Genomic DNA, 23,798 nt, shown 5'->3' with positions numbered 1-23,798 from the left:
GTAGAGGTGGTGGTTGTACAACGTCATGAATGTTCTAAATGCCAATGAATAGTTCACTTTAAAATAGTTAATTTTGTTATGTTAATGTTATCTGTTTTTAAAATTGCATACACACACCAAGCCAGCACCCAAAATAGTATAATCCACAATGTCTGGAATCCATTCAAAGATTACCATGCATGCAAAGAAGCAGGAAAACACAACCCACAATGAGAATAATCAATCAAGAACTGATATAAATGATAAAATTAACAGAAAAAGCAATAAAACAGTTACTATAACTTTACTCCATATATTTAAAAAGTTAAGTAGAGTCATGGAAGAGTCTAACAAATAATTATTTAAACAAAATTAATAATTCATTGTGGGGTTTATAACAAAGATAAATACATGACAACAATTGCATAAAGGCCAAAAAAAGAGAAATGGAACTGTATTATTTTGAGGGTCTTATACTATAGGTGACATAGAATAATAACATCACTTGATGGTAGACTGTACTGAGGAAAAGATTTATTATACTTTAAACCCTAAGGCAATGAGTAACACAACAAAACAAAATATATAGCTAGTAACACAACAAAGAAGATAAAATAGAATCATAAAAATCAAAAGCCAAAAAAGAATACAAGAGAGCAAAAGACAGTTGGAGCAAATGAAAACAAGTATCTAGATGATAGATTTAAATCTAACCACATCATTAATCACACTAAAAGTAAATGCACTAAACACTCCAATTAAAAGGCACAGATTGTCAGAACACACGTAAATAAGTGGTCAATAAGCACATGAAAACATGTTCAACATCATCACTCATTCAATAAATACAAATCAAAAAATGAAATACCACTTCACATCTATCAGGATGGCTAAAATAAAAAAGACAAACATTAAAAAGCGTTGACAAGGATCTGGAGAAATAGGACATCTAACACACCAGTAGCAGGAATGTAAAATGGTACACCAACTTTGGGAAATAGACTGGCAATTTTTCAAAAGGGTATGAGTTTTAACATATGACCCAGGAATTCCACTCCTAAGAATAACCTGAAGGGAAATTAAAACATATTTACACATACACCAAAAAAAAAAAAGTGGAAACAACCCCAAATATCCCTCCACTGTTGAATGGATAAACAAAATCTGGCATAGCCATACACTGGAATATCACTCGGCAATTAAAACAAATGAAGTACTGATACATGCTACAACATGAATAAAAGTCAAAAATAGGAAACCAGTCACAAAGGACCACATACTGTAGATTCCATTTATACGATATGTCCAGAATAGGCAAATGGACAGAGACTGAGCTAATAGCTGCCTAGGTTGGAGGTGTTGAAGGCAAGTGAGAAGTGAATGCTAATGATTAGTGTATATTTTTGGCTGGATGAAAGTATTAATTGTGATGATGGTTGCACAAGTCTTTGAATACTGTAAAAAAACATTGAATTACATGCTTTAAATGGTTCAGTTGATTGTATAATAGATGAATAAAGCTGTTATATTTTAAAAATCAACAATAGAGAACTGATTTTTTTTAAAAGGGCAAAAGATTTGAACATACACATCACCAAAGAGATGTGAGAATGGCAAGCACATGAAAAGGAGCTCAAACTTATTTACTCATTAAGGAAATTCAAATTAAAACTACAAAGATACCACAGACATAGAAAACAAACTTATGGTTACCAAAGGGGGAGGGGGGGAGATAAATGAAAGTATGGGATTGATACCCACTACTACATAAAACAGATAAGCAAAAATGATTTACTGTATAACACAGGAAGCTATATTTAATATCTTGTAATAACCGATGACAGAAAATCATCTCAAAGATGTACATATACACATACCTGGAAAAAAAAACCCACAAGGATACCAACTGTACACTTCTTTAATGGCAACTTTAAAAAAAAAAAAAAGCCTGACTATATACTGAGTGTTGAACAGGATGCAGAGCAAGTGGAACTCTCACATGCTCCTGATAGGAATGTAAAATGTTACAACCACTTTAGAAAAGAGTTTGTCAGTTCCTTAAACAATTAAGCATGCACTTACTATAAACTAGCCATTTCATTCCTATTTACCCATAGAGTATGTGTCTATTATATATTTGTGTGTCTAGACACACAAACACACGTGTAGATTCCATTTATATGAAACTCTAGAAAATGCAAATTAATCTATGGTAACAGAAAACAGAACACTGGTTACCTGCGACAAGGCTGAAAGGAGGAACAGGTGGTTCAGATATAGTAAAAGAAATCAGAGTAAAGTTTTAGGAATGATGGATATGTTCACTGACTTGATTGGGTGGATGGTTTCATGTACATACATTAGTCAGAACTTTTCAAATTGTTCACTTTAAATATATGTCGTATACTGAAAGTCAATCATATCTGAATAAACCTGTTTTTAAAAGAAAAATCTTAAAATAGATCTCAATCCAAATTTTAATTTACATTAAATGTTATATCATTTATACACAACAGTTGATGGGACAAGGTAAGATTAAAGACAGACTGAAAAGGACAGAGTAGATTTTTTTTTTTAATGACCAAATGATATGCTGCCTATAAGAGAAACACTTTTAATAAACAAAGACTCTGATAAGTTTAAAGAAAATAAAGCAAATGGATGGGAAATTAAATACCCTGCTAACAGTAAGAATATAAAGCCTGGAGTGACTATTTTGAAATCAAATATACACTATAAAACACTCTATAGAAAGGGACATTTCATAACAATAAAGGAATAATTTAATAGAAAGACATAACAATTAGAAAAGTGTATGAACCTAATAATAAAGCCTTAAAATACATGAAGCAACACTTGACAGGATTAAAGGAAGAAACTGACAACGTTCCAATCATAACAGATTTTTAACACACCATTTTCAGCAAATGACAGGTGTACTAGACCAAAAAAAGAAAAAAATCGGGCTTCCCTGGTGGTCCAGTAGTTAAGAACCTGCCTGCCAACACAGGGGACACAGGTTTGAGCCCTGGTCCGGGAAGATCCCACATGTTGCAGAGCAACTAAGCCCATGTGCCACAACTACTGAGCCTGTGCTCTAGAGCCCACGAGCCACAACCATTGAAGCCCGCACACCTAGAGTCTATGCTCCGCAACAAGAGAAGCCACTGCAATGAGAAGCCTGCGCACTGCAACCAAGAGTAGCCTCCACTCACTGCAACTAGAGAAAGCCTGCGCGCAGCAACGAAGACCCAACACAGCCAAAAATAAATAAATTTATTTAAAAAAAAAAGAATGAAAAAAATCAATAAATACATAAAAGAGCTTACCTATAACAAGCATCTTGATCTAACTAATTAGAACACTATATTCAACAGTAGAGGGACTTCCCTGGTGGCGCAGTGGTTAAGAATCCGCCTGCCAATGCAGAAGACAGGGGTTCGAGCCCTGGTCTGGGAAGCTCCCACATGCCGTGGAGCAACTAAGCGATGTGCCACAACTACTGAGCCTGCGCTCTAGAGACCACAAGCCACAACTACTGAGCCTGCATGCCACAACTACTGAAGCCTGCGCACCTAGAGCCCGTGCTCCACAAGAGAATCCACTGCAATGAGAAGCCCGAGCACCACAACAAACAGTAGCCCCCGCTCGCCTCAACTAGAGAAAGCCCTAGTGCAGCAATGAAGACCCAACACAGCCAAAAATAAATAAATAAATAAACAAATATTTTTTTAAAAAACAGTAGAATACAGATGCCTTTTCAAATACATATGGTACATTCACCAACGCAGACCATATGCTGGGCCCTAAAATAAGTCTTAGTGAATTTTAAAGGACTAAAATCATCTAGAGTGTAATCACTAACCACAATGAAATTAAATTAGCAACCAACAACAATTAGCTATCTAGCAAAACCACTAATATATGGCAAATAAATAATAGACTTCTAAATAATTTATGGATCAAAGAGAAAAATCACAAGGCAAATTTGGAAAACATTTTGAAATGAATGGCAACAAATACACAACATATCAAATCTTATGAAATGCAGCAAAAGTGTTAGGAGGGAAACTTGCAGCTTTAAATACTTTTACTAGAAAAGAAGATCTGAAATCAAAGACCTAAAGTGCCCCATGAAGAAATTTAAAAATTAGAGCTAAATACATACAAAGTAAGTAGAAAGAAGGAAATCATAAAGATTAATCAGTAAAACAGAAAACAGGCAGATGACTTTAAAAATTAAAGCCAAACACTATTTCTTTAAAAAGGTTAACAAAACTGACAAATTCTAGGTACACAGGTTAAAGAAAAACCAAACACCAAACTCCAAAACCCAAACCAAGAAAACAACAAAAACAAAATAAAGCAAAACAAAAAGCTGAGACCACAAATTACCAATATTAAGAATAAAAATAGGGTTATGACTACTGACACACTACTGATCCAACAAACATTAACAGGCTAATAAAAAAATACTATATATACTTACTCTTCAAAAATAATTTTTTTATCAAAAAATCTTCCCGAGAAAAGTTTCACTCTACCACTAAAAGGTTTAGCTGGTAAATTCTGCCAAACCATTCAAGTAGAAAGTAACACCTATTACACAAACCTTTTCATTTCAAAGGACTATTATAGCCCTTGCATAAAAAATCTGACAAAAATATTACAATTTTTGAAGAAATGGAGAATTAAAGTACATAACAACAATAAGATTTATGTCAGGAGTTTAATAAATGAATTTCAAATTCATAGGGTTCAGAAAGAGCGTAAAAGCAAATATAAATATTAAATTTTATCAAGCTAACAGAAGGGGTAGAACAGAATAAGAAGTAATCCAATAGGAACGTCTGCACACCTATTAACATGGCCAAAATTCAGAACACTGACAACACGAACTATTGGCAAGGGTGAAGGGTAACAGGAGCTCTCATTCCCTGATAGTGAGAATGCAAAAGAGTACAATACTTTGGAAAACACTTCGGCTATTTATTAAAAAAATGAAACATACCCTTCCCATACAATCAAGCTTATGCTCCTTAGTATTTACAAAAATAGTTGAAAACTCATGTACACACAAAATCTTGCACATGGATGTTTACAGCAGCTTTATTCATAATTTCCAAAACTTAACAGGCAACCAAGAGGTCCTTCCACAGGTGAATGGATAAAATGAGGTACCTCCAGACAAACAATAAATCCGCATTAACAATAAGTGAGCTGTCAAGCCATGAAGAGACATGGAGGAAACTTAAAAGCATATTACTAAGTGAAAGAAGTCAATCTGTAAAGGCTACATAACTATATGATTACAAGTATATTACATTCTAGAAAACACAAAACTATGAAAACCGTAAAAAGATCAGTGGTTTTCAGGGTTTAGGAGGTAGTGAGGGATGAATAGGCAGAGCACAAAGGGTTATTCAGGGCCATGAAAATACTCTGTGTGATATTATAATAATATAATATTATATTATATTATAATGACATATGTCATTATAAATTTGTCCAGACCCAGAGAATGTACACCACCAAGAGAGACCCCTACTGTAAATAACAAACTTTGGATGATAATTATGTGTCATTATAGGTTCATCAATAGTAACAAATGTCCCAATCTGGTGGGGGATGTTGATAATGAGAGAGGCTATGCATCTGTGGGGACAAAGGACATATGGGAAATCTCTGTACCTTCTGTTCAATACTGTTGGGAACATTCAACTCCTCTAAAAAATAAAGTCTATTTTTTAAACATGTAATTCAAAAAAAGACAAGAATGAAAACGAACATAAAACAAGAAAAACAAATAGAAAACATTTAGTAAAATGGAAAGTGTAAATTCAAATACAAATACACACACATGCACACGAACACACAAAAACCCACGTGCATACATTAAACGTAAACAAACTAAAATTTACTTAAAATACAAAAACTGTTTGACTAGGGAAAAAGGCGACTATTTGCTGTTAACAAGAGACAAATCTAACACATTCAAATAGAACACATTCAACAAATCAGAAAGGATACGGAAACTGTTAACAACCCAAATATCAAATCCAACAAGCCAAATATCAAATTTTATGTAAATGCAGATTTATATAAAATACTACATTCCAAAACCACAGAACTTTTTAAAAGCACACAGAGAACTTCTTTAAAAACTGACCATATCCTATCCATAAACCAAGTCTGATAACATTCCATAGGATTAAAATCAAAGAGTATGTTTTCTGACAATGGTGAAATTAAACTAGAAATCGATAATAAAGATAAAAATACTCATGTATTTGGAAATTAAGAAATAAACATCTTAATTATCAATAGGTCAAAGTAGTAATTAGAAAGGAAATTATAAAAGTTTTAACTTATGATAAAAATAATATCTAAGTTGCAGGTTAAACTAAATTTCTCCCTAGAAATAAGGTTTTTAAAGCAGTATTAGAAAGACTGGAAATTAATGAGCTAAATAAATTTGCATCTTAAAATTTTTAAAAATAGCTAAATAAACCCCAAAAAAGTAGAAGAAAATAAAAATATTTGCAAGTATTAACAGCTTCTTGTAAATAAAGACATATGGGTAAACCCATCACTAGACTAACTTAGGAAAAAAGAGATGGCACTAATAACCAAGGACATTTTAACTCTGCAGATAGTAAGAAGGTAATGAAGAACTTTTGCCAGTAATTTTAAAATTTAGATGTGAAACTGATGGATTCCCCAAAAGTATAACTTATCAAAACTAACCACAATAAAAAATAGAAATTTTAGGGGCTTCCCTGGTGGTGCAGTGGTTGAGAGTCCGCCTGCCGATGCAGGCGACATGGGTTCGTGCCCCGGTCCGAGAGGATCCCACATGCCGCGGAGCGGCTGGGCCCGTGAGCCATGGCCGCTGAGCCTGCGCATCCGGAGCCTGTGCTCCGCAAATAGAGAGGCCACGGCAGTGAGAGGCCCGCGTACCGCAAAAAAAAAAAGAAAGAAAGAAATTTTAAAGTTCTTTAATCACTAAAGAAAATAAATACATAATTATAATTTTGGAAAACTCAAGACACAGACAGGTTCGCCAGAGAATCCTATCAAACACCAGGGATAAAATGTGCCAACCTTATACAAATGCTTCCAGAAAATAAAAAAAGAGAGAATACTTCCTAACCTGTTATGACATCCTCGTAACGTTGAAATCAAAATCTGACAAGGCCATAATAAGAAAAAAAAATTACATACTAATGTCCCTCGTAAACACGGGTGCCAAAATTATAAATAGCCAACTGAATCCCAGAATAACAATTTGAGCTTACTCTAGGAAAACAAGGTATATTTAACATTCAAAACTGAATCAATTCCTAACAGAATAAGGTAGAACAATTATATCATCTCAGTAGACACAAAAATATCTCCTCTCTTTTTTTTTAATTGAAGTACAATTGATTTACAATGTTAGTGTTAGTTTCAGGTGTACAGCAAAGTGATTCAGACGTATTTTATATATATATATAATATTCTTTTTTCAGATTCTTTTCCATCATCTGTTATTACAAGATATTGAATATAGTTCCCTGTGTTATACAATAGGTCCTTGTTTATCTGTTTTATATATAGTAGTGTGTATCTATTCTTGATTAAAAAAAAAAAAAAAAACTCGTATCAGGGTAGAAATAGTTACCCAAAAACTAAACAAAAGCCAAGAAAAAACCAAAACAGGGAATTCCCTAGTGGTCCAGTAGTTCGGACTCAGCGCATTCACTGCCATGGCCCAATCCCTGGTCAGGGAACTAAGATCCTGCAAGCTCCGTGGTGTGGCCAAAAAACAACAACAACAAAAAAAATTTTTAATAAAATATACACATATCAGCATAATTAATGGTGAAATGCTCAACACAATGTCTTTGAAATGGAGAAAAAGAATGCTTGCTATCACCACTTCTATTCAATGTTGTGTTGTAAGTCCTGGCCAAAGTATTAAGGCAAAAAATAAATAAATAAGATGTAAAGATTTACTTTTACTGTAATTTTTTAAAGCACATAACCAAATTCATGCTTTAAGTGTACAGTTCAGTAATGTTAAGTATATTCACGTTGTTGTGAGACAGATCTCCAGAACTTTTTTATCTTGCAAATCAATATCCAATAAACACCCATTCCCTTTCTACCCCTCCCTCCAAACCCTAGTAACCACCATTACACTTTCTGTCTCTATGAATTTAACTAAGCACCTTATATTGTGGAATCATACAGTATTTGTCCTTTGTGACTGGCTTATTTCACTTAACAATAATGATCTTAAGGTTCAACCATGTTGTGGCACACTGCAGAATTCCCCTCCTTTTTAAGACTGAATAATATCCCATTTTATGTATATACCACATTTTGCTTATCCATTAATCCACTGATAGACATTTGAGTTGCTTATACTTCTTGGCTACTGCAAATAGTGCTGCTATGAACATGAGCACACAAACCTCTTAAGAGACTCTGCTTTCAGATATATACTTGGAAGTGGAATTGCTGGATCATTTTTTTTTATGGTAGTCCTTTTTAAATTTTTTGAAGGAACTCCATACTGTTTTCCACAGCGGTTACAACATTTTACAATTCCACCAAGAGTGTACAAGGGTTCCAATTTCTCCACAGCCTCACTAACACTGGGTTTGCTTTTTTTTTTTTTTAAATAGTAGCCATTCTAATGGGTGTCCTGTCATCTCACTGTGGTAATGTTGAGTATTTTTTTCATATCAGTGATTTCATATGGATATCTGTACCCTGGATAAGATATGATGAGACAAGGACTTAACTTTTGTGGTATTCTTTCCCCAAACCCATAAATCCAATCTAATCATGAGAAAAACATCAGACAAATGGAGATTGGGGACATTCAACAGGTACCTGCCAGTATTCCTCAAGACTGTCAAGGTCATGAAAAACAAGAAAAGACTGAGAAATTGCTATAGACCAGAGGAGATCAGGAGACATGGCAACTAAATGCAAAAGGACATTAATGACAAAAATTGATGAAAACTGTTTTAAAGTGTAGCATTCAGTTAATAGTAATATATCATTGTCAGTTTCTTAGTTTTCACAGATATACCACAGTAATGTAAAAAGTTAATAATGGGAGAAACTGGGTAAAGGGTATACAGGAACTGGAACTTCCCTGGTAGTCCAACGGTTAAGAATCCGCCTTCCAATGCAGGGGATGCAGGTTCAATCCCTGGTTGGGGACCTAAGATCTCACCTGCCGCAGGGCCACTAAGCCCATGCACCGCAACTATGGAGCCCGCGTGCCACAACTACAGAGCCCACACGCTCTGTAGCCCAAGTGCCACAACTAGAGAGAAGCCCATGCACCACAACTAGAGAGAAGCCCACACGCCACAACTAGAGAAAGCCCGCACACAGCAACGAAAGACCCAACGCAGGCAAAATATTAATTAATTAATTAATTAAATCTGTTTTTTTAATTTTTTTAATTATTCCAAAACAAAAAAATTAATTAAAACAAATTAAACAAACTGATTAAAAAGTTTCCTAAAGGAAAATTAAACGAGTAGAGCCAAAAACACCATTAGTAGTTTTTTTAAATTAAAAAAAATTTTAAAGACAAGAAAATGTGGGAGAGAAGAAAAAAGAAGGGAGGAGGAGGAAGACAGTAATAAGGAAGGGCTATATCTGCAAGATATAAAACTAAAACAATTAAAACAGTGTGGTGCTGGCCCATAAAAAGACACATCACTGAATACAATGAAAGTCCAGAAATAAAGTTAAATCACATGTGAACTTTGTATTTAAAAAAGTGTCGTTTGGAATCAACAAGGGAAAACAGATTATTCAAAATAGGTATTTGGAACAAATGGATAGTCATCTAGGTGAAAAATAAATAGCTCCATACCTCACAGCTTACATTACAATAAATTCTGGATGGATCAACAATCTAAATTTTTTTTTTAACCACCTACTAGAAAAAAATGTACAAAAAGTTTAAAATAATCTTGGTGTAGAAAACAGTCCTTCTAGTGTGCTACAAAATTAGGAAAATATTTGTTAATAATAATAATAAGCATGATTATAAACTTAAATTTCTGTATGGCCAAAAGCAAAATCAAACACAAACCACCATCTAGGAGGAAAAAATTCTGCAATACCCCAGACAAAGGACTAATTTCCATAATACATTAAGAGTTCTTACACAACAATCAACAAATCTGCCAGGACTTCCCTGGTGGTCCAGTGGGTAAGACTCTGCGGTCCCAAGGCAGGGGGCCTAGGTTCGATTCCTGGTGGGGGACCTAGATCCCACATGCATGCCACAACTAAGAGTCCGCATGCCACAACTAAGAAGCCCACATGCCGCAACTAAGAAGCCCACATGCCGCAACTAAGAGTCCGTGTGCCACAACTAAGAAGTCCACATGCTGCAACTAAAAGATCCCACATATTGCACCTAAGACCTGGCACAGCCAAAATAAATAAATAAATATTAAAAAAAAAAAAAAGTGCCATGAGGAATGTACCAAGAGGAAAATGAGCTAACAATATGAATGAATACTTCACATAAAGAAAATACAAATAGCTTTTAAGCATATGAAAAGTTGCTCAACTTCTCTCATAATAAGAGAAATACAGATTAAGGCTAGCTTTACATAATTCTTACCTACCAGAATGGCAAATATAAAAAGATTCTTAATACTGACAGATGGAAAGAGTTAAAAGCTGTATTTTGAATCTCTCTTTCAGGCCCCTGAAGAAAATATCTTCACAGTTCTTGCAAGATCAACCCTGAAGATAGACGAGAGTCCTATAGTGTCTGCCATGTACTAATAATGTATCCAAGAATGCTCTTTAGCCTGCTGTACTTGGCTGTCAGGAATGTATATTGTATAACTTATAATTTATAGTCTATACTACATTAAAATAAAAGAGCTATAGCCACTTACAGATACAGAGGCTATATGGCAAGTAGGCATATTTAAACTGAGGGTCCCCAAACCTGGAGGCTTCCCTCTGCTAATGGGACCTGCACTCGCATTAGCTTCTTGTCAACCTTACAATCAAAATGCTGGAAACATCAAAACCTGCCTCAGAGTTTGGAGGCCTCTGTATCTCAACAGAGTATGCTTTTCCTTTATAGTATATTTGGTGCTGGAAAAGCCGATTGTGACTTGTGAGTCTGATCAACAATCCAGAACTGAAACTGACTCGGGTGGTCATGCAACTGTGCTGAGGAAAATATGATGAAAACAGGCTCTTTGCATGTATTGTGAATATACTGTGAATTAGTACATCTCAATAGCGGGGAATTAGGCAAAATCCACTGAAATTTCAGATGCACATACCCTCTGACCCAGCAATCCCACTTCTAGGAATTTTTGCCTATAGCTAATCACCCACTTATCCATGATTACATTGTACATGGTTATTCACTGCAGTACTGTTTAAAAATAATAATAATAACTAAATGTTCATCAAGAGAATGGTTAAATAAATTACGGTTCATTTTTACAATTAAGTATCTTGCAGATGTATATGAGAGTTTTTTATTACTTATGTGCAATGATCTCCAAGGTATATTATTAAATGAAGAAGCAATTCATAAAACACTATATCCTACATTTGTGTAAAAAATGTTTATGTATGCAGAAAATAGCTCCGGACAGATATCAAGAATGCAGTAACCTCCCCAGGAAGGAAACTACATGGTAAGGAAGCAGGAACAGTAAGAGCTAAAAGCTGGTAATTATATCCAATTTCCTACTGACATATACATTTTTCAGCAATCTCACCATCACCTTAAACTCAAGACATGAAAAGTATATCTCAACATTGATCTTTACTCCCAAAACAACCCTCTGCCCAACACTCTCTACCTCAGTTAAGACCATCAACATTCAGCTGTCCACAGAGAAATCTGAGCAGCTCCCTTCCCTCATCTCAACCCACATCCATTAAGTCATATGATACTACTGTAGATAGCCATGATTTAAGCTTATTCACGGGCTTCTGTGGTGGCACAGTGGTTAAGAATCCGCCTGCCAATGCAGGGGACATGGGTTCGAGCCCTGGTCCAGGACGATCCCACATGCCGCGGAGCAACTAAGCCTGTGCACCACAACTACTGAGCCTGCGCTCTAGAGCCCATGAACCACAACTACTGAAGCCCGTGTGCCTAGAGCCCGTGCTCCGTAACAAGAGAGGCCACCGCAATGAGAGGCCCGCACACCGCAAATAAGAGGAGCCCCCGCTCACTGCAACTAGAGAAAGCCGGGCGCAGCAACGAAGACCCAACGCAGCCAAAAATAAATAAATTTAATAAATAAATTTTTTTAAAAAAAAGCTTATTCAGTATCCATTTCCTCCTCTTGTTAGAATACCACGCTTCAGGAGATTCTATTCATTTCTGGTTCCAGTCACTCCAAAATGCAAACACTCGAGCACTCAATTTTTCCTGAAGTCTGTGAGTTATATCTTTTCATATATTATTTTTGCTTCAGTTATCCAGAATCTATGTCTGTTACTGGCAACCAAATAATATACCTGTCTCTTGAAAACTGGTAAAGAAGAGTTAAAAATGAAGCATTTGGACCTATGGCATCTCCAAGAGCCTGTGCTGTCACAGAAACACCAGAAAATGGAGAATAAAATGTCACAATCAACTTTGTCAGAACTCTGGAAGATAGTCAAAAGTTTATGCACCCAAGTAAAAAATAAAGAAAGAGGCAACCTGGGACTTCCCTAGTGGTCCAGACTCTGCACTTCCACTGCAGAGGGCATGGCTTCAATCCCTGGTTGGGGAACTAAGATCCCACATGCCACACTGCGTGGCCAAAACCAAACAAAAAAAAAAAAGAAAGAAAGAGGCAACTTAAAAACAGTAAGAGTTTTGTGTCATTTTTACTTGCCCTGGCTCTACCCCTCATTGGCTTGACAATGGTCTTGAAGACAGCACCCCACGTTCCTAGTGCCAAACTCTGGTCCCTGGTTCCAAAAGAGGTTGAGCAGAGCTTGTTCTCAAAGAACTGTGATTTTAAGTTTTGACCTAACTGTGGGAGGGGGACAGAAAGAACCCAAAGGACTGACTCAAGGCATTTGCCTTTGTATCCCCTAACCTGGGTGTTTCTCAGGGTGTTATAAGTTTAAGAAGTTAATTGCAATCCCCAGGATAGCTACTAGAAATATATATATGGAAAATGAAATAAGAATTAAAACCTGTTACAAGGAACAGAGAAGAACATTATATATTGAAAAACAGGTCAAAACACCAAGAAGAGGGACTTCCCTGGTGGCACAAGGGTTAAGAATCCACCTGCCAATGCAGGGGACACAGGTTCGATCCCTGGTCCAGGAAGATCCCACATGCCACGGAGCAACTAAGCCTGTGGGCCACAGCTACTGAGCCCACGTGCTGCAACTACTGAAGCCTGCACGCCTAGAGCCCGTGCTCCGCAACAAGAGAAGCCACCGCAATGAGAAGCCCGCACACCGCAAAGAAGAGTAGCCCCCACTTGCCACAACTAGAGAAAGCCCACGTGCAGCAATGAAGACCCAACACAGCCAAAAATAAATAAATAAATTTATTTTTTAAAAAACACCAAGGGGCTTCCCTAGTGGTGCAGTGGTTAAAAATCCTCCTGCCAATGCAGGGGACATGGGTTCGAGCCCTGGTCGGGGAAGATCCCACATGCCGTGGAGCAACTAAGCCCGTGCGCCACAACTACTGAGCCTGCACTCTAGAGCCTGCGAGCCATAACTATTGTGCCTGTGCTCCACAACGAGAAGCCACCACAATGAGAAGCCCATGCACCACAACGAAGAGCAGCCCCCGCTCACCGCAACTAAAGAAAGCCCGTGCACAGCAATGAGTACCCAAAGCAGTCAAAAATTTTTTTAAAAACGCCAAGATAAAACAATGATAAACATATATGCACCAAACATCAGAGCTCCAAAATACATGAAACAAAAATGAACAAAACTGAAGGGAGAAACAGACCATTCTTTAGTAATAGCTGGAAATTTCAGTACCCAAGTTTCAATAATGGATAGAACTTATCAGAAAATCAGTAAATAAATCGAAGAATTGAATAACACTACAATACATCTAGGCCCAATATATATATATATAGAACACTGAAATAAAAACAGCAAAATACACATTCTTCTCAAATACCCATGAACATTCTCCAAGATCACAATTAATTCAGGTCACAAAACTAGTGTCAATAAATTTGAAAAGATCTGAAATCAGATCTTATCAATCCACAGTGGAATGAAAATACAAATCCACAACAGAAGGAAAACTGGAAAATTCACAAATACATGGAAATTAAACAATATTCTCTTAAATAACCAATGAGTCAAAGAAGAAACCACAATGGAAACTAGAAAATACCCTAAGACAAATGAAAAACACAATATACAAAACCTCATGTGATACATAGGAAGCAGCACTCAGAGTTAAATTCATACCTGTAAATATCTATGTTGGAAAGAAGATGCTTGAGGGGGTGAAATGGGGTAGGGTGGACAGATAAGGGAGTGATAGTTTAAAAATACAGGGTTTCTTTTGTTTTTTTAATTGAAGTATCGCTGATTTACAATTTTGTCTTAGTGTCTGGTGTACAGCAAAATGATTCAGTTTTATATACATATATATTGTTTTTCAGATTCTTTTCCATTATAGTTTATTACAAGATATTTATACAGTTCCCTGTCCTATACAAAAACAAACAAACAAACAGGGTTTCTTTTTGAAGTGATGAAAATGTTCTAAAATTGACTGTGGTGTGCTGCACATAACTGTAAATACTTAAAAAAAAAAAAACTGTTGCACACTTCAAATGAGTGAAACACATGACATAAACCATCTCCTAATAAAGCTGTTTAAAACAAAGCAAAAATGGGGCTTCCCTGGTGGTGCAGTGGTTTGAGAATCTGCCTGCTAATGCAGGGGACACAGGTTCGAGCCCTGGTCTGGGAGGATCCCACATGTCGCGGAGCAACTAGGCCCGTGAGCCACAACTACTGAGCCTGCGCGTCTGGAGCTTGTGCTCCACAAAAAGAGAGGCCACGATAGTGAGAGGCCCACGCACCGTGATGAAGAGTGGCCCCCGCTTACCACAACTTGAGAAAGCCCTCGCATAGAAACGAAGACCCAACACAGCAAAAATTAATTAATTAATTAAAAAAAAAAAAAAGATGATCTCAAATTCATAAACTAATTATATACCTATGCTAAGGAGCTAGAAAAAGAGCAAACTAAACCCAAAGCCAGCAGAAGGAAGAAAGGTGTAAAAATCAGAGATAAAATGAGAATAGAAAAATAACAGGGACAATCAACAAAACCAAAAGTTCTTTGAAAAGATCAACAAAATTGACAAGCTTTTAGATTGACTAAGAAAAAAAAGGACTCAAATTGCTAAATTCAGAAATAAGAGTGCAAACATTATTACTGACCTTAACAAAAAGAAAGAGAATTATAAGAGAACACCATGAGCAAATACAGACCAACAAATTAGATAACCTATAGGAAATGGACAAATTCCTAGAAACACAAACTAACAAAGCTGACTCAAGAAAGAGAAAATCAGGGCTTCCCTGGTGGCGCCGTGGTTGAGAGTCCACCTGCCGATGCAAGGGACACGGGTTCAAGCCCCAGTCCTGAAAGATCCCACATGCCGCAGAGCGGCTGGGCCCGTGAGCCATGGCCGCTGAGCCTACGCGTCCGGAGCCTGTGCTCCGCAACGGGAGAGGCCACAGCAGTGAGAGGCCCGCGTACCGCAAAAAAAAAGGAAGAGAAAATCTGAACAGACCTATAACAAGAGATTGAATCAACCAACAAGCAAAAACCTCCCCACAAAGAAAAGCCCTGGACCAGATGCCTTCATAAGTGAATTCTACCAAACATTTAAAGAAATATTAACAAAAATTCTTCTCAAACTCTTCCAAAAATCTTGAAGAGGGAACACTTCCGAGCTCATTCTATGAGGCCAGTATGATAGCAAATGCCCCCAAGGTCAGACAAACATAAGAAAACAAAATAACAGCCCAATACCCCTTATGAATATAAATGCAAATATTCTCAAAACAAGTGTATCAGTGTCCTAGAACAGCCATAAAAAATGTCAACAAATTTGGTAGCTTAAGAAAACAGAAATACATTCTCTCACAGTTCTGGAAGCTCTAAGTCCAAAATCAACATGCTTCTCTCCTACCTCCTCGTGGCTCTCACAATCCTTGACATTTCTTGGTTTATAGCTACATTACTCCAATGTCCACCTTACTCTTTTGTTTTTTTAACCTTAGTCTTCACATGGCCATCTCCCCATCTCTGTGTCTCCACATACTTTCACAAGGACATCTGTCATTGGATTGAGTGTCTACAACAGGCCAGGATGATCTCATTCAAGATTTTTACACTGAAAACTACAAAACATTGCTGAAAGAACTTAAAGACATAAATAAATGGAAAGACATCCTGTGTTCATATTATGGAAGACTTAATATTGTTAAGACAGCAATACTATCCAAAGCAATCTACAGATGCAATGCAACCCCTTATCAAAATTCCAATGGCCTTTTTCACAATCCTTGAATTCATATGGAATTTCCATAGAACACAAGGAGCCAAAGCAATATTGAAAAAAAAAGAGTAAAATTGGAACAAACTTCCCAATTTCAAAACTTATTACCAAAGCTACAGTCATCACAACAGTGTGCACTGGCATAAGAATACATAAAAAGAGCAATAGGATATAATAGAGTCCAGGAATAAACCCATGCATATATAGCCAACTGATTTTTAACAAGGATACCAAGACCATTCAATGGGGGAAAGAACAGTCTCTTCAACAAATGGTGCTGGGACATCTGGATACCCACAAGAAAAAAAAATGAAGTTGGACCCCTAACTCACATCATATACAAAAATTAACTCAAAATGGTCTTCACTGGTGGCACAGTGGTTAAGAATCCGCCTGCCAATGCAGGGGACACAGGTTCGATCCCTGGTCCAGGAAGATCCTACATGTCATGGAACAACTAAGCCCATGCGCCACAACTGCTGAGCCTGCACTCTAGAGCCCATGCTCCACAACAAGAGAAGCCACTGCAATGAGAAAAGCCCGTGCACTGCAACGAAGAGTAGCCCCTGCTCACCACAACTAGAGAAAGCCCGCACGCAGCAACAAAGACCCAAAGCAGCCAAAAGAACAAAACAAAACAAAAACTCAAAGCAGATCAACAGGGGAATTCCCTAGCAGTCCAGTGGTTAGGACTCTGTGCTTCCACTGCAGGGGACACAGGTTCGATCTCTGGTTGGGGAACTAGGATCCTGCATGCTGCACAGCACAGCCAAAAGAAAAAAGAAAAAAAGATCCTATCTCTGAATGTAGTCACATTCTGAGCAGCTGGGGATTAGGACTTCAACCATGAAGTGTGTCAACTTCCTTGTCTGTTAAAATAAAGAAAAAAAAATTTTTTTAATGGATCAACAACCTAAAAAGAGCTAAAAACATAAAACTCTAAGGAAGGAAATGGGTGTAAAATCTTTATAACTTCGGGTAGTAATGGATTCTTAGGACACTAAAAGCATAAGCAACAAAAGAAAAATTAGATAAATTGGACTTCATCAAATTAAAAACTATAGTGAATCAACGGACAATATAAAGAAAATGAAAAAACAACCCACAGAGTGGGAGAAAAGATTTGTAAATCATGCATCTCTGATAGGTGTCTAGAATCCAGAAGATGTAAAGGAACTCTTATAGCTCAACAAAAAAAAAGACAAACAACCCAATTACAAAATGGACGAAGAATATGAACAGGGGGACTTCCCTGGCAGTCCAGTGGTTAAGACTCCACACTTCCACTGCAGGAGGGCATGGGTTCGATCCCTGGTCGGGGAACGCCCGACACAGCCAAAAAAAAAGAATACGAACAGGTATTTTTCCAAAGAAGATTTACAAATGGCCAACAAGCACTCATCATTCATGATTAGAGAAATGCAAATCAAAACCACAATGAGGGCTTCCCTGGTGGCACAGTGGTTGAGAGTCCCCCTGCCAATGCAGGGGACACGGGTTCGTGCCCCGGTCCGGGAAGATCCCACATGCCGCGGAGCAGCTGGGCCCGTGAGCCATGGCCGCTGAGCCTGTGCGTCCGGAGCCTGTGCTCCGCAACGGGAGAGGCCACGGCAGTGAGCGGCCTGCGTACCACAAAAAAAAAAAAAAAAAAAAAAACACAATGAGGTACCACTTCATATCCACTAAGATAGCTATAATCTAAAAATTCAGAAAATATTAAGTGTTGGTGATAATGAGAAGGAAATGGATCCCTCATACACTGCTTGTGGGAATGTAAAAATGGTGTAGCCACTATGAAAACCAGTTTGGTGGTTCCTTGAAAAGTTAAATACAGAAGCATCATATGACCCATCAATGCCACTAGTATATACCCCCCAAAATACCAATGTTCTAACATCTATACCAGTGTTCACAGCAGCACTATTCACAACAGCAAAGAGATGGATACAACCCAAATGTCTTTCAACGAATGAAAGGACAGATAAAATGTGGCCTGTATATATACAATGGGGTATCAATCAGCCATAAAGAGGAATGAAGTACTAATACAGACTGCAACGTTGCTGAATCTGAAAATGCATCTAGACACTGATGAACAGTTGTTAACACACACACACACACACACACACACACACACACACAAAACAAATATCATATGCCTCCTGAAGGAAATATACAACACTATCTATGAAGTATTCTTGACTGTCCCCACAATAAACTGATTATGATCAAGTCTCTGAATATATCTAACTACTAATGTACAGAAAATACATGGAACAAAGTGACATGTTAACACACACACACACACACACACACACACCCCATCTAAGATTAATCAACAAAGTCTGCTGTGTACAAACTCTACAGGACAAATGACCTAGATTTTTTCCATAAGTAAACTGACAAATGGGGGAAAGAAGACAAAGGAGATTACAGAGAGACCTAAGAGACATACCAAGCTACTGCAATGTATGCACCTTATTTGGATCCAGCTTATGGACCTTACGGGATCCTGATTCAACAACTATAAAAGAAAACAGGAGACAGTCAGGAAATTCTGAACACTGACTAGATATTTGATGGGTTTAAGAAATCCCTGTCAATTATTTTAGGTGTGATAATATATTGTGCATTTTTAAAATATACACGTAAACTAGAAATGCTCACAGAATTCAAAATAATCAGAAGACTGGGGTAGGGAAGGGTATAGAAGAAACAGCTGGCCATGACTTGGTCACTGTTAAAGCTAGGTACCAAGGTGGGGATTATCTCTATTTGTATTTTTCAATAATATTTTGAAATTTTTCAATAATAAAAGTATTTTTGAAATTTTTCAATAATAAAAGCATTTTTTCAATAATAAAAGTATTTTTTTTTAATATACCTGTAAAAATTTACCACTTTAGTATCTCTGATGTCCATTCCCTCATTTTTATCCCTCCTCCTACTTCTGACTCAAACAGTTCCTCAGTATCTCTCCCTTGGACTTAATACAATAAAGCAGAGTCTTACCTCTGTGGAGCGTAGATTCTAACATCAGAGTACAAAACCCAAAACAGTATGTATAATCAAAACTATCCTTGAAAAACCCCTTAAAATCCCAATAGAGAAAGTGCATGACACTGTACGTCATTTTGAATACACAACACTGCTTTATTCAAGTTCTTCTAACTGCGCTGTCAGATAGTATCTATCAACGATCCTCAACTCACTTTAAAACTTCCTCTTCAAGAATATAAGTAAGCCGACACCACCTCTTGCCTGGCCCCCTCAATAATAGTATACTTCATGTCTTTGTCAGCGATGGTTGGGAAAGCTTTACAGTAATTCACAAGGGATTTCCATATAGGTTTGCCTAGAGCTCAGTGAGTAAAACGGCAGACTGAATTACCTCCATAATTTATTTTTTTTCTATCTCCCCCCACCCGCTAGGCCATATAGCTGGTTTTAAGCATGTTAAATGCACTTATGATCCAGCTCTGCCTTTCTTTTTTATAGTTGGTCTGGTCTCACGTCCTTCCAGTCCATTTACCACAACGCTGTCAGAGTGATCTTTCTAAAACAGAAAACTCATACGTTATTCCTCAGTTTCAGTGGCTCCCCATAATCAACAGGATCAAGTCCTTAGTATGAAAGGGTGGAGCAGGGGCCGGAAGAAAGAGGGAGGGGGAAGGTGGGGAAGGAGGGAGGGAAGGCAAGCCAAGGCGAGGGGAGGAAGGAAGGAAAAGGATGAGCAGGGGAAAGGGAAAAGAAAGAAAATCTTGCCTATACCATCAGCTCCACCTCTCAGAAGGCCTACTATTCAAACTCTACAATGCAAATCCCTGATATACCTGTGTCTTTTGTCATTTACTTCTCCCTTTGCCTATAATAACCCACTTTTCACACACCGATCTATGTTAAAACACTTACCTTCAACAACTGAGAACTATGGAGTGATTAACACTGAAGAAAAGTAACAGTTAAATTGAAAAATTCCTAATCCTGATCACCAGAAAAACAAAACTAAAATTTGGAACATATTTTCTGGTATGAAAAATGGGTATTAGATATTAAAGAACAGCATCACTGATACTATATACATCAGGTACATTGTGAGGTTTCGCTAACCAGTCTGGAAATACAATTGGCATTTCTAAAATAAAATGCATTCCAGGCTCCAAAATAATTTTGGAACACAATTTAGTCAGAATTTTTTAAATACACATCAAATTTAGACTATAACAAAGATGGCATTGCAAATCAATATGAAAAAAATGAACTGTTCAATAAATGGTGATGGGACAAATGGTAGCATTTTAGCATCTAGGAAAAAATTAAGTTGGAACCATACCTCACATTGTATTTGCTGCATACATTCCAAATGTATCAAAGATTAACTGTTAAAAAAAAAGAAAAGAAAGAAAGAAACTATAAAAATACTAAAGGAGGGAGGGGCTTCCCTGGTGGTGCAGTGGTTAAGAATCCGCCTGCCAATGCAGGGGGACACAGATTCGAGCCCTGGTCCAAGAAGATCCCACATGCCGCAGAGCAACTAAGCCCGTGCGCCACAACTACTGAGGCTGCACTCTAGAGCCTGCGAGCCACAACTACTGAGCCTCTGTGCCACAACTACTGAAGCCCGCGCTCCTAGAGTCCCTGCTCCACAACAAGAGAAGCCACCACGAGAAGCACACGCACCGCAATGAAGAGTAGCCCCTGCTCGCCACAACTAGAGAAAGCCCACACACAACAAAGACCCAACGTAGCCAAAAATAAATAAAATAAATTTACTAAAAAAAAAAAAAAATATATATATATATATATATATATATATATAAGAAGAGGGAGTTCCCTGGTGATCCAGTGGTTACGACTCTGCATTTCCACTGCAGGGGGCACAGGTTCACTCGCTGGTCAGCGAACAATCCAATATGCCATGCGTTGTGGCCAAGAAAAAAAAAAAGCTTAAGGAAAAACATGAAAGAATTCCTTTATAACTTTGAAGTAGGGAAAGCCTTAACTAATGGTTCAAAACACAGAAACCAAGAAAGACAAGATTAAGAAATTCAACTAAATAAAAATCAAAATTTTCTGCATGAGAAAAAGCCACATGAGCAAGATCAACAACAGGGCCAAAACTAGTCCAACTCATCACAAAAGCCTAATATATGAAGTACTCCTATGAAAGCTCCAACAAATCAAAAAGGAAAAAATCAACAACCAAACAGAAAAAGAACAGATCACATATGGGACAATACCAGTTGAATTGCTCTTAAAAACATGAAAAGATGCTCAGATTCACTCATAATAAGAGAAATGCAAAATGCATGGTTTGAGACACCAACTTTCATCTACTGGATTACAAAAGATGTGTGCTGCTGGGAACACAAATTGGTACCACCACTAAAGAGAATAATTTGGGAATATCTACCAAAATTAATTGTAAAATCTCTCTGACCCAACAGTTCAACTGTTGGGAATTAATAAAAACCTACAGATGTCTTTGCACAGAAGCAAAATGACATATATATATACAAGCATTAGTCATAAAAGCAAAAGATTAGAAACAGGCAGCTGATTATATAACATATGATAATAAAGAAAGCTCTATACTAATAATAGATAAACTGTTCAGGAAAACTTAAGATGCAAGAGAGTATATATAATATTCATCCATTTGTATAAAATTGCAGAAAATTTTTGTTTCCTCATATTTATTTGTGTATCCAAAAAAGTAGTAACAGCAACTATGTTGGTGGCAGAAACTGTACTGAGAAACTGTGCAGATAATGGTGTACAGGGGTAGGAGCGAGGATTTTTAATATTTAAAATTTTGGATAATGTGACTTATAGTCTAAACATCAGATTTAAATATTTATATATATGTATATAGTGCTAGTCAAAAACGTTGTATTTTCCCCATTTACTCATGCCATGAAACTATTCTATGCCAAAAATACTTTAGAGCTGGCTTCCCAAAATGGAAGTATATACTAATAGTACTAGTTTTATCTCTACTATTTTGAGTTTCTCCATCAGTTACTTAATTTTCATAAAATGCCACAGTTTAATAAATTGAAGTCTACACATTTAAGAATGGTACTGAGCTATAAAGAAACATGGATTTCTCTAAGAAAGGTAACTAAAAACGGAAATGGGGCTTCCCTGGTGGCGCAGTGCTTGAGAATCTGCCTGCCAATGCAGGGGACACGGGTTCAAGCCCTGGTCTGGGAAGATCCCACATGCCGCGGAGCAACTGGGCCCGTGAGCCACAACTACTGAGCCTGCACGTCTGGAGCCTGTGCTCCGCAACAAGAGAGGCCGCGACAGTGAGAGGCCCGCGCACCGCGATGAAGAGTGGCCCCCGCTTGCCACTAGAGAAAGCCCTCGCACAGAAACAAAGACCCAACACAGCCATAAATAAATAAATAAATAAATAAATAAATAAATAAATAAATAAATTTAAAAAATAATAATAAAATAAAAATGGAAATAAAAATTAGAAATACAAAAGGGGTCTTATGAAAGCACACCAAAATTTAAGAAAAGTCAGAATTTGTTTATATTCAAGCAACAAGGATCCACAGGGTGTTAAAATTAACATGCATTAGAAACATCATCTGTCTAGCAATACGCAAAACAGGAGGAAAAGAATATAAAACAGATTTTTATCTCTAACGAAGAAAAAAAAAAGAGTGGCTTATTTTCCCAACAGTAATATAAGAAACTGTATCCATTTAAAAAAAAAAAAATCAAGATTTTAATTAGAAGTATCTGGATCATTCTGCACCAAAACAAAACAAAACTTAAGTTTGTCCAGAAAGTAGAAAAGCTGTTTCAATTTTTAAAAATTAAAAATTACATCCAGTACTGTTAAAAATATTTGAGCAGCAAACAGTTTGATATAATATGAATTACCAGATATTTTAAAATACATCTGCACTCCAGTGTTCAAGAAAATTTTTCTCAGAATTCTCTGCACTTACCGCCATTATCTGTTCTTTTTAAAGCTCCATCCTTATGAGGACACAGTTCACATCTCTATTAAAAGGGGGGGGGAAACAAAGAGATTTTTCAGATTACCAAAGTATAACATCTTCCCTGTAACTTGAAAACTATTAAAAATATGGTAGTGGCATTTGTACTAGTTGCCACCAAGAGTGTATCAGAAAGATCCTCACAAAGTAATTCTCCTTGACATTTGGTCTTCCTCAGAGTACCAGACAACAACTTTTAAAAAGTAATTTTACTTAACATTTAAATTCC

At 36.9% G+C, this 23,798-nt stretch overlaps 1 protein-coding gene across 17 annotated transcripts in view; it reads right to left on the bottom strand.

Moving 5' to 3' along the window:
- MLLT10 (MLLT10 histone lysine methyltransferase DOT1L cofactor) overlaps positions 1-23,798 on the bottom strand; it is a 249,150-nt gene that overhangs the window by 175,823 nt on the left and 49,529 nt on the right. For 15 of the 17 annotated variants that reach the window (XR_012330414.1, XR_004525403.2, XR_004525404.2 and 12 more), the window contains one exon: positions 23,519-23,573. The exons of 1 other annotated variant lie outside the window; for it this stretch is intronic. Coding sequence is in view for 12 of the 16 variants with exons in the window: in XM_073801642.1 (XP_073657743.1) it covers positions 23,519-23,573 (55 nt within the window). In the remaining 4 variants the exon portion in view is untranslated. Of the gene's footprint in view, positions 1-17,364; positions 17,420-23,518; positions 23,574-23,798 lie in introns of all 17 variants that reach the window. One more of the 17 variants, XM_073801643.1, reaches the window with a different exon arrangement.

Source organism: Tursiops truncatus, chromosome 2, assembly GCF_011762595.2.
Source record: "Tursiops truncatus isolate mTurTru1 chromosome 2, mTurTru1.mat.Y, whole genome shotgun sequence".
NCBI classification, from domain to species: Eukaryota; Metazoa; Chordata; class Mammalia; order Artiodactyla; family Delphinidae; genus Tursiops; species Tursiops truncatus.
The sequence above is the reverse complement of the archived record's forward strand: the minus strand, read 5'-3'. Positions and strand labels throughout refer to the sequence as shown.